The sequence below is a fragment of the Phoca vitulina genome, unplaced genomic scaffold (assembly GCF_004348235.1).
Source record: "Phoca vitulina isolate PV1807 unplaced genomic scaffold, GSC_HSeal_1.0 scaffold64, whole genome shotgun sequence".
In the NCBI taxonomy this organism is placed as follows: Eukaryota; Metazoa; Chordata; class Mammalia; order Carnivora; family Phocidae; genus Phoca; species Phoca vitulina.
In genome coordinates this window covers 6,517,085-6,529,695 of record NW_022589767.1, presented here as the reverse complement: position 1 = coordinate 6,529,695, position 12,611 = coordinate 6,517,085, and the positions used below count along the sequence as shown (strand labels likewise).

The 12,611-nt window shown below is 34.9% G+C and overlaps 1 protein-coding gene across 1 annotated transcript; it reads left to right on the top strand.

Annotated features, from left to right (window-relative positions):
* Positions 1-2,939: 2,939 nt before the first annotated feature.
* RERGL (RERG like) lies at positions 2,940-12,319 on the top strand. The gene is made up of 5 exons (XM_032391699.1): positions 2,940-2,997; positions 4,489-4,545; positions 8,337-8,410; positions 9,560-9,708; positions 12,037-12,319. The coding sequence occupies exons 1-5, from the start codon at positions 2,946-2,948 to the stop codon at positions 12,317-12,319; spliced, it is 615 nt and encodes a 204-aa protein (XP_032247590.1). The 5' UTR covers positions 2,940-2,945.
* Positions 12,320-12,611: the final 292 nt, after the last annotated feature.

The following is a 12,611-nucleotide window of genomic DNA, read 5'->3' as shown; positions in this document are numbered from 1 at the left end:
GGATCGAGCCCCGCATCGGGCTCCCTGCTCCACGGGAAGCCTGCTTCTCCCTCTCCCACTCCCCCTGCTTGTGTTCCTTCTCTCAGTGTGTCTCTCTGTCAAATAAATAAATAAAATCTTTAAGAAAAGTATGTTCCTAACTATATTCTCTCTGTTCAGGTTTATAACTTCACTCTACTCCAACACTAGGCTGCCTTTTTACTAGATTTATTTTTGGAATTCAATGGAAGTGGAGAGGAGGAGGATATGGTGTAAGAATGCAGGTATTTTGATAACCATCTATATAATATTTTCAATATCATGCATACTATGAAGTTAAGTTTTTCTTTCCTATCAGTAGATATACTAAATTCCCTAAAGACAGTGATCAGAACTTTCTTAAGAAGATAAGAATAGAATTTCTCCAAATAGAGGGGAAAACATTCAGTTCCATAGTATAATAAATCAGCTGGTAAACTTCCTTTTTTTAAAAAAGATTTTATTTATTTATTTGAGAGAGAGAGAGAGAGCATGCAAGAGCAGGGGAAAGGGGGAGAGAGAGAGGGAGAAGCAGACTACCTGCTGAGCAGAGAGTCCGATGTGGGACTTGATTCCAGGACTCTGGGATCACGACCTGAGCCAAAGGCAAACGCTTAACCGACTGAGCCGGTGCCCCGTAAACTTCCTTAATAAAAAAATAATTACTTGTTACTTTTAATATAGGTGCATGGGTTAAAGAGAGAACATAGCTTATTTTTAATTTTTTTTAAGAATTTGTAATGAAAGGAAAAATTTGTTTTAGCTATTACTTTGTTGATCTCACAAATTGCCATACTTTCTCTTGCCTTTTTTTTTTTTTTTTTTTCTTTACAGAGTCTATTTCTTCTTTTGGAACAGATACATCTCCCTAATCCCCAATCACTCTTTCTTTCCTCTGTTGTGTCCTGCTTATGTTTCAAGCTTTACCTACTTTTTGAAGACTTTTCCATCCACTGCTCTGTTTTCTCCAGCCTTTGGTTAGAGCCCTATTTTAGCCATGATCATGTTTATTGTAATTATAATCGTTTCAATTTACATCTTAGTAGACTGTAGATTCATTAAGGCAGAAAAATTCTTTATTTAATTGTTGACCTTGTAAGCCCAACATAGCTTTAATAAAAAGTGGCAGTTACTCAATGTTTGTTAAATAAATGCATTTTTATTATTTTATTATTTTTAAAAATATTTTTATTTATTTATTTGACAGAGAGAGAGAGTACAAGCAGGGGAGCTGCAGGTAGAGGGAGAGGGAGAACCAGGCCCCCCGCAGAGCAGGGAGTCTGACACGGGGCTCGATCCCAGGACCCTGAGATCATGACTTGAGTCGAAGACAGATGCTTAACCAACTGACCGTCCCAGGTGCCCTAATAAATGCATTTTTTTTAAAGATTTTATTTATTTATTTGACAGAGAGAGACACAGGGAGAGAAGGAACACAAGCAGGGGGAGTGGGAGAGGGAGAAGCAGGCTTCCCGCCGAGCAGGGAGCCTGATATGGGGCTTGATCCCAGGACCCTGGGACCATGACCTGAGCCGAAGGCAGACACTTAACGACTGAGCCACCCAGGCGCCCTAATAAATGCATTTTTAAGAAGCATGTTATACCCTTGGTCAACCCAGCTTAGAAATGGAACTCCTTTACCTGGGCCTCAAAATTTAGTAGACAAGGTTGAATTCTTGTATTTGTTGTTGTACTCTTTTCTCAACCCTCCAATTTATACATATACAGATGGGGAAAGAAAAAGGGAAGAAAGTAATGCAGGGATTTGTAGTAGGGAAAAATGGTTAAAAGTTTGAAAGACTCATCATTTTGCATATTAAGCTTACCTCTTTATGTCATAGCAGGAGTGAATTATATCACAATATCCCTTCCAAATTTTATTCCTTTTTTTGAATTTCTTTTTTTCCTAATTATAAAGTACTATAGAAGGAAACGTGGTAGGTTTCTGTTTATTGCTTTTTAAGCAACATGAAGCTGTTTGGTTTATTTTTTTCTCAGCAACCTACTGATGTCTATTGGCATAAAATGTAAAAGAGAGAGAGAGAGAGGGAGAGGTTTTTTATTAAGAAAGACATTGTAAAACCCTTTGTGTCCATATATCTCATTGAGAGCCTCACGTGACTCAAAAACATGTGCTGGGTATTTATGCGCCCTGCTGTCAACCCTAAACTAATACATCCGAGGTAGCCATCCTCTTTCTTCTCTCATTTCTTTTCACGACTGAGTTAACTTATTCCCCTGCCTTTCACAAAAGAAGTCCAAGAAAATGTAGGCTCAGGTATTAATAGAAAAAATCAAACCTGAGGGGCACCTGGGTGGCTCAGTCGGTTAAGCATCTGCCTTCGGCTCAGGTCATGATCCCAGGGTCCTGGATGGAGCACCGCATCGGGCTCCCTGCTCGGCGGGGAGCTTGCTTCTCCCTCTTCTCCCTGCTCCTGTTCTCTCTCGCTATCTCTGTCTCGATCTCTCAAATAAATAAATAAAATCTTTAAAAAATACCAAAACTGATCCAATCTAAGTAGATTTACAAGAATGTATACACATCATCTAAAAACTTTCTTAATGAAATCATTTTTCTAGGTCCCAGAGGAGGGTAGATTCTATGTACATAAAAACAGAGGATTGGGAGCTAAGCTTTCTTAGCTTAGTTAAGAAATTCTTCTGCAGAATTTCTGTGAAATTCTTAGCTATTTAACTTAAGAAGACTTTATGTCTAAATAGTAACTGCAGTGTTGTTGTTGTTTTTTTTAATGTAGTATGTTTAAAAAGACTCCAGGAAAACATTTTTAAAGTTATTATTGGATGGTAGGAGTATGGGGCGGAGTTGGCCTTAGAGAAATGATAGCAGGATTAATAAAAAGTATTTTAAAAAGCACATGCTGGACTCAAGTCAGTATAGTTCCAGAAAACAGGAGCAGAAAGACAAGATGAATGATGTGAAGCTTGCTGTCTTGGGTGGTGAAGGAACAGGCAAATCTGGTGAGTGGTGTTGTTTCCTATGAAGTGGTTCAGAGAGGAATATATTGACCTAACAGATATCTATCTGTTACCTATATAATTATGTATATTATTTTTCATTAGCAGTTTAATTTTTTTTGAGTAAATAGTGCAATTAACTGTATATTTATAGCATTTATAGATGGTTTGAGAAAGATAACTGAAGTGTTAATTTATTTTTTTATTTTTTATTTTTTTTTTAAAGATTTTATTTATTTATTTGACAGAGAGAGACACAGCGAGAGAAGGAACACAAGCAGGGGGAGTGGGAGAGGGAGAAGCAGGCTTCCCGCAGAGCAGGGAGCCCGATGCGGGGCTCGATCCCAGGACCCTGGGATCATGACCTGAGCCGAAGGCAGACGCTTAACAACTGAGCCACCCAGGCGCCCCCTGAAGTGTTAATTTATACTTTGTTTAAAATTCATAGGAATCATGGTAAATCCCTCCATCATTGTCCCACCTACTCCTCACTCCAACACACCTGCCCTCACATCCACTAGTAGCCAAACAAGTCTTGGACTTATTCTTCCGCTCTGAGACTAAGGGTGGAGAAAAGTTCATGGAGACCTGTGGATTTTTTTTTTAAGATTTTTATTTATTTTTATTTTTATTTTTTTGAGAGAGAGAGAGCATGAGCAGGGGGAGGGGCAGACAGAGAGGGAATGGGAGAAGTAGACTCTCTGCTGAGTGTGGAGCCCAGGGCAGGGCTTAATCCCAGGACCCTAAGATCATGACCTGCGCTGAAGTCAGGTGCTTAACAAACTGAGCCAGCCAGCACTTACTGTTGTCTATTGGCTTGGATTATGTTTTAAATGCAACATTATTGAGGTGAAAAAACTTAGGATGGGCATGGTTTCATAGATGCTTGGGGACTGAGCTACAGCTGCCCTAACTTTAGCTATGGTTTTGTTTTATTTTACCGGATTTTGTTTTCGGTTCCATTATGATGGTCAGGATGCCACCAGTGGAAGTCCTGAACCATACACCTGGCCAAACCCAGGAGCTACAACAAGATAAACTGACACTAGGAGTCCTTTTTCTGGTTTCCTGGATGTTGAAGTCCCAATATCCTGTAAATGCTTGATCTTGTCCTTGTTCCTATTAGCACGCGGCATCTTGGAGCCAGATTTAATCCAATAAAGAATATAAAGAGATGTTATAGTTCTTGAATCTCAAACTTAATGAGAACTCTGTTTCTGTTACATAAAGTAAGCTGTCTTACCTGTTTGCATTCATGAATTAATTACCTAGTGATTTGAATAGGCAGATCACTTTCTTTCTAGTCTTTTAATCTTTATAGTTGTACAGTGAAAATCTTGCTGACTATTATTTAGACTAGAATTTAATAAAGCTTTAAGGTCTGCATTAATGCTTGGTAATTTTTGAGCTGAAAGATAAAACCTTATGTACATAGCTAAGTTGTCTGTGTCCTAACACAGAAAAGACCCTAAATCCAGCATGTTTGTTTTGCAGCCCTTACAGTAAGGTTTCTTACCAAACGATTCATTGGAGAATATGCCTCTAACTTTGGTAAGTCACCACTCGAGACTTTTTTCACCTTTAAAATGTCAGCATTTTAATTAAACCACAATTAAGATTACTGAAGCATTTTGATAGAATTTTCCATTGTTGCACTTTTAAGCAACTTATTTATTCAGATTTTGGTTGGAAATGCCGAAATAGGTACTTGAATTGAATGTTCTTTTATGATAAAATTCAGCCAACTTGATGTTAAGTGAGATGGATTAGAAAGTCTGTTTGTTTCAAGCTAGAATTAGAAGAATATTAAAACTGAGATTCTCCCCCCAATATTGCAAAGCATGTATGAATAATTTCGTAAACTATAAAACAGTTCTGAAATTAAATAAACATCTGTTGAAAGATAAGGACAAATTAATTACAAAAGCACTAGAACTACAAAATAAAGCTTATTTTAATTGTAAAACAGTGTGAAAATAACAGGAAAATTATGCCTTGATTAAAGATCATATCATAATTATCTAGGTTGCTTATCTAAGTTCCAGAGAAATTCTTAAACAGGTGCCAGAGCACCTTAATATAATCTTAGAATCATTTTACTAACTCTGTTCTATTTTTTATTTTGATCAGAATTAGTATAACATATGGGAAATACCACAGTGGGACATTAATAAAAAGTGAGGAATTTTGCCAGAGTTTTGAGTATATTTTTGGCTCAGCAATTAATCAATATAATGGTACTAATATCTCACCTGACTTAAGGCATGAGGGAAAAGTGTTTTTGCTTTTTGTGTTTTAAACAAGTACAACAGATTTATAAAAAAAATATATGAGAATTGGGATAAAGGGAAATGATTTTGATTTTTTTGTTCCATAATTCCTAGAGTAATAGAAGTTATCATTGCAAATGTGTTTTCCATAAGAAACAATTACCCCCACCAAAAAATATTTTTTAGCCTCCATTCAGGAGGCTAAAATTGTTAGACATTGTTAGGCATTTAGATAATGTCTAAAATTATTAGACAATTTTAAAAGTAACTTTAAAGTATTGTATTGCTTTCTACATGTATCTAATATACTATTTCAGTCCATATGACATTGTGAACATTTTAGGGAAAGTGTTTGGAAACTGATTAAAGAAAGCAGAAATACATAGAAAGAGAAATTCCCTATTGTTTCATTTCTCACGTCAAAAACCTCAGTCAGAAATGTCAATATAACACAAAATAGGAGTCAGGCATGAAAAAATGTTCTAGAATGACAAAACAAAGCAAAACATAACATAAATAAAACCATACCCAAAAATAACAGCAGTAACAACAACAAAAAAATCTCCTTAATCTTTTATAAGATATAATTATATAAACGAATGAAGTGTACACATTTCTGGCTGGTACATTTCCATTAAAAAAATAAGACTTAGAGACATTTTGAAAAAACAACCAAATGAGCAAGAGGTCATCCGTGCATGAGGACAAACTAGCAAAAAATGACTCCATCTTGTAAATGAAGACCAGAAAGGGAAAATAATAAAATTCTACAAAGTTAAGAGTTAGTGACCCCTGCTGGCAGTTTTTGAGTTTTGAGTAGATATTTTTAAATGTCTAGAAGGAACTTTTATGGTTCACGGTCAGAAGTAAACCTGTGAAGCTAGAAGGAACTGTCTGAAAACATCTTTTAAGGTTTAATGAAACTGTGCAAATTTAATTAAATGTAACCTAAAAGGATTTTAAAATTCATTCTTAACCCCCTGAAGTTAGTTCCCCAAATGCTTGCTACATCTTTTTAACTATGGGTTACATTGCCAGAATGGGACATGATTTTTTTTTTTGTCAGTGTGCCATTTTGGAGAGAAGTAGGTCTTTTATTAAACCCTGGAGGAAAAGTTACAGAAAAGTAGTCCTTTATTCATTTAACTAATATTTATTGAGCACCTACCATGTCCCAGATACTCTTCTAGGTAGGGAAGCTATAGCAGTGAACAAAAAAGACGATTATCCAAGCCCCCATAAGATTTATATTCAGGAAGTAAGGGTCAATTTAAAAAATTAAGTATAAGTTATGCCACATTTTGATAAATGCTATGAAGAAAAAACAGCCTGGTGGAATGGCACTAATATGGTATGTGACCATTTAAAATTGGGTAGTTAGGGTAGACGTTGCTGAGAAGGTGACATTTGAACAGAGACATGAAGGCGGTGAAAACTGAGCCGTGAATATATCTGGAGGATTACATTCCAGGCAAGAAGAACAATTACCAAAATTCTCAGGCAGGAACTTTCTGAAAAATTTGAGGAACGGTATGGAGGATGGTGTAGCTCGAGTGCAAAGAATTTGAGGGAGAATAGCCAGAGAAGTCATGTGGGACTAGACAATGAGGGCCATTCTTAGGCATTTTAAAGGCTTTGGTTATCCAAGTGAGATGGGGAGCCATTGGAGAGATTTGATCAGACAAGTGATATGATTTGGGTACAAGGTTCACTTTTGTTTCTGTGTTGAGAATCGAGTAGGCATAAGAAGGGATTTAGGAAAGGGGTAAAGCAGAAAGATAAATTAGGAGGTTTTGTAATAATCTAAACAAAAAATAATGATGTATTAACAATGGGGATGATGAGAAACAGACAAATTCAAAATATACTTTAAAAATACAGTAAAAAGGAATTTTTAATAGTATAAATACGGAAGGTAAGAGACAGACTGGATCAAGGATGACTTAAAGGTTTTAACCTGATCAGCAGGAGATATGGGTATGTCATTTAGTGAAATGGAAAACTAAAAAACAGTCTTTTCAGTGAGATCTGGGATTCAGTTTTAAGTATGTTCAGGTTTAAATGTCTATTCACTGTCTAAAGGGAGATATGCAATAGCAGGAGTTGTTTGCATCTGAAGTTCAAGGAAGAGTTCTAGGCTACAGATATAAATTGGGTTCATTAGCAATAATTGTTCTATAAAACTCTGAATGAGCTTAGCAAGGGAGTATATAGAGAGGAGAGATCCAGAAACTGGACCCATGTTTGGAGAGTGAGAAGACATGATGGGACAAATAAAAAAGATTAATAAAGAGCAACAAGAAATAAAGAAAAAAACCAGAGGAGTATGTTGCCTTCAAAGCCACGTGAAGGAAACATTTTAAGGAGGTAGGAGTGGTCGACTATATTAATGCTACTAGGGCAAGTAAGATCAAGATATAGAATTAGCCATTGAATCTAAAACCATAATTTTGATAAGAACAGTTTTAGTTAAGTAATTGGAGCTAAAGCCTGATTGGAATAATTCAAAGAACTCGGGGGAGAGAAATTGGACATGGGGAGTTAGATATTTACTAAAAAAGCCAACAGAGAAATGGGGCAATAGTTGAAGAGGTTGGGCGTTCTAAAGGATTGTTGTTAGAAATTCAGCTGTTAGTAATGATATAGTAAAGAGGAACAATTTATGATTCAGAAGAGAGAGGTAGAATTGGTGGGGTCATGTCTTTCAGTAGATCAGATTAAATGGTAACTAGTTCCTAATGAATGGATTGGCCTTACACAGAAACACAGATAACTCATCCATAGTTATAGGATGGAAGATAAGTATATAAGCACAATAGCATATAGTTGAATAGGTATGGTGGTGAAGTTTATTTATAAGAAATATATATCTATATATATGAGCATACATATATATATATGAGCAAATATAACAAATATATGTATTTGACCTCTAACATTTAAAAAAAGCCACTGTACTATTCTACTAGAAGATAACCAGTTGAATTTGCAAGACTGTGATCCAAATATGAGTTTATTTTTTTTTATTCTGGAGTATTTCCATACTGCAACGAATATATGCATATTTTGCAGAATCTATCTATAGCAAGCATTTGTATTTGGAAGGGAAGCAACTGAATCTAGAAATATACGACCCCTGTTCTCAAGTAAGTAAAACAAAATATGCTTTTATTTTATTTTTTCAATCATGATTTGAAGAAGATTGGATAAGAGCAAGTGAAAATAAAGTTGCCAGTCTTAAAACTGAAATTTATTCTCAATTTTAATTAAAGTTTTAAGAGATTATTTTTAATATTATAAATTCCATTATCTAGCTTCTCTTTAAAATTATGACAGAAATTATAGTAAAATTTCTTTAAAATAGCAATATTAGGTTGCATTTATATTTCTAGGAGGTCACAGTATAGCTATTAGAAATTAATATTTTAGGGGCGCCTGGGTGGCTCAGTCAGTTAAGCATCTGCCTTCAGCTCAGGTCATGATCCCAGGGTCCTGGGCGTCGGGTTCCCTGCTCGGCGGGGAGTCTGCTTCTCCCTCTCCCTCTGCAGCAGCCCCTGCTTGTGCTCTCTTCTCTCTCTCTCAAATAAATAAATAAAATCTTTAAAAAAAAGAAGTTAATAGTTTAATGGCTTATCAATTCAGTTTATATTTTCACTAAGTTGTATTTGTAACTAACCACTGCCAATAAACCATAAGCAAGGTAGATTTTTAGTACAAACTCCTTTGTCTATTCAAAGACAAAAAAGTTAAAATAGGATTATCTAAATAAGAGAAGGAATGGTCAGCTGTTCAAGATTTCAGAACAGCTCCAGGAGACAGATTCATTTAGCTATGTAAAATATCCCTTAAATGTCTTTAGCTAAACCTTATCAGTGTTTTTTTTTTTTTCTGATTTAAATCTAGTACCAAAAATCAATAAATAATCCATTTACTAATATTGATAGAAAATATTTTCTTTTTTCAAAACAAATATGTGAATATTAATTCAAAGGGCAGTTATTAGAGCTTATCCAACTTTCAAAAAAGTAAAGATATTTTCTTAGAGAAAAGTTGCAAATGAGATAGATAATAAAACTTTATTATACTTCCTCTTTATTTTAAACATTTAATCACTTTTAATTTAAAGAAAGAGTGATAAGGAAGAGAGGACCAAAGAAACTACATTTTAGAAAATATCAGTCTTTGGCTTATTAAAGTCTCTTTTAGGTGAAATGGTTTTCCATTAATTAATTGTCTAAAGTGTAAAATGCAGGTGGACTATCCCACCAGTTTCAATGTGCTTGATTTATTTTCAGCCACAGAAAGCAAAATTTTCCCTCACAAGTGAGCTGCACTGGGCAGATGGGTTTGTTATTGTGTATGACATCAGTGACAGGTCCTCATTTGCTTTTGCAAAAGCACTGATCTACAGAATTCGGGAGCCACAAGCTAGTCACTGTAAAAGGTAAGATATTCTTCATTCCTCTCTCCTTTCTTTTGAGTAAATCATCATATAGCTATAAGCATCATTAGGAAGAGTTTAATGCAGCCTTCCAATTACAAAATTTAACAGCCCTGAACAATTCACCTTCCATTCCACAGGAGTTGCACATGTAGTAAAAGGAATAAGATGAGAATACTTTATATCCTGGCTGACATAAACAGTTACTTGCTCTGAGTAAATGGCTATTTTACAAGACAGATTCTATTGTTAACATGACACTCACCTGCAAAATCATAGTCCTCTGTACACAAGACAGTTCACCTTCCAACCTTTTCTTTTCATTCCCACAAAAATGTTAAGGATACTAAATAAATCCAAATTTATTACATTTGGCATCCAATTCCTAGTGATTGGGTTGTTCAATCTATCAAAGCAAAATAGACTGAATAGTCAAACCATTACAAATTCTAAGTATGAGAATACATTTTTCTCTGTTTCACCTCCTAAAATAAAGAGCTGGTCAATGATTTCCCATTGTTAGTTGTTTTGACACGAGTAACTATGAAGGAAGACAGAACTGTGCCTTAAACCATTCTTGTATTAGTAGATATAAGTTTAACCATACGAATTTCCCATTTAGCTTTCCTTATTTTTTGTTTTAGCCTTTTGCATTTAAAATATTTATGTTTGTTCAACATGCTGATATAAACGTTCCTTTGTGCTCTGGATCAGATTTGCCCTTAGAGTCTGAAATAACATTCTAATCTGGGAATCAAGAAACACAGTATTAGTACTGAAAATTCATGTATGTGTTTTTATATCTATTTTAAATGCCCACTATCAAGAAACCATAGATAATAATTGATAAAGGGTATTTCCCTGGAGTCAATTGGCATACATTCTTGTTTAGATCTGATTGACCTTAGGTAAACCACTTTAATCTCTAGACCTAATTATTCTGATTATAAAACTGATAGAAACATGGTAGGAGAAAAGGATGTGATTTTTCTAAGGTACCTCACAGCTCTGATTTCCTCTAATATTACAGATTTTTATTTGAACTCCATTGTTTTAAGCATTAAATGCCTCATATTTAGGCAGCATAACTTAGGCAAAGGATAGTAATAAACTTCTTTTGCTATTCCTCCAAATCAAAAGAATCACTTAAGAACACTCAAAAACATAAAAACACCTATACTTGATGTTTTTCAGGCAATTTTCTTAATACACTAAATAATTTTTCGAATATTTCCAGTTCTCAATCTGTAGATAGACTAGAATAGCAAAATATGTTACTGTTTTATAAAATTGCATCTGATATTTGTGAGTCTTCAAAATATTTCACTTACCCTTCCCGATTAATTCTTTACAATAATTTTCTGAACTATACAGAAAAAGATAGTAATACCCTCAAAAGCCTAACACATACAGTGCTTTCCCCCTCACCACTCACACCATCATGTGAATGAAACCAACTTTGAGCAGAATATAAAGACGGTATCTCTTCAGAGTTGCAGACTGCATTTATCCATTTTTCCCCCAAAGTAGATAACTTGGCAGAGTTCCATGGCATTTGAGGACTAGTTGTCTTACTATAACCTTCAAACGAAATTCTGTTTTAGAAATGTGTCACTACAACCAAGGAGAATATATTGATATTTGCTGAAGACATTATCTTAACAAAAAAAACATATTTCTTAAATAAATAGAAAAATCGTACAAGGTCATAAGATCATAACATTTTTCTCTAGAGTATAGTATAATGGATATTAACAAAGAACAAACAGCAGTGCGTATTGAGTAATATTTTCCCTGGGAAAATTATATCTAAATTGTTCAATTACAGTAACTCTTCAGTAAAGAGACATTAGTTAGTCTTCCTCTTTCAACTGATAAGGAAATGAAAAATAATACTTGGTAAGCATCTTTTGTTGGCTGTCACTCTGCTAGGTATTTTTACATCCATCATTTAATTTGATCTCTATGAGAATTCTGCATGAGTGCTGTTTTGCCATTGTTTTACATATAGGAAAGTTGAAAGTGGGAAAAGTAACAGTCATGCCTTATTAGTAAACAGCCATAATTCAAGAATAGGTTTATATCAATGCAGATCCTATGCTTTAAGAGTCTTGCTGCTTTTGTGTCACACACTACGTTCTATCTAAAGTAATTTTTGTAAGTAAATGGGGATATGTGTCATACACATACATATGACTATAAGGAACACACACACACACACACAATTTTTTTTTTTCTTTTGGTCCATAATTCCTTTTGATATAAACCTACTTAATGAGAAAAAAAAAAAAGGTTAAAATAATCTTGCCAGAGTTGTGTTCTGTATTTCAGAGCTGTGGGATCCGCCGTGCTTTTGGTTGGTAACAAGCGAGATCTGTGTCATGTCCGAGAGGTTGGCTGGGAAGAAGGACAGAAGCTGGCTCTGGATAACCAGTGCCAGTTCTGTGAATTGTCTGCAGCAGACCAGTCTCTGGAGGTACAAATGATGTTTACCAGAATTATCAAGGACATCCTGACAAACTTCAAACTCAAAGAAAAGAGAAGACCCAGTGGATCGAAATCAATGGCTAAATTGATCAATAATGTATTTGGAAAGAGACGGAAATCTGTTTAGCAGACATATAATCCTAGGGGACTTATTATATCAGAGAGTTCCAAATAGTCACGTGATAATTAAATGTACCCTTTGTATGCTTTTTTTTAAATAATACTCTTCGAGATATGAAATGACCGAACATAAGCCACAGCTGTGTTTTCAAATATATAGTTTGCCTTTTTGGTTGTTTGAATCTTGTACACCCTGCTTCACACTAAACCTTTTTCTTTTTTACATAGAATAACACTCACTATAACTACTGATGCATTGCTATGCAGTTTACCTTGCCAAATAAACTCTGCTTAATAAT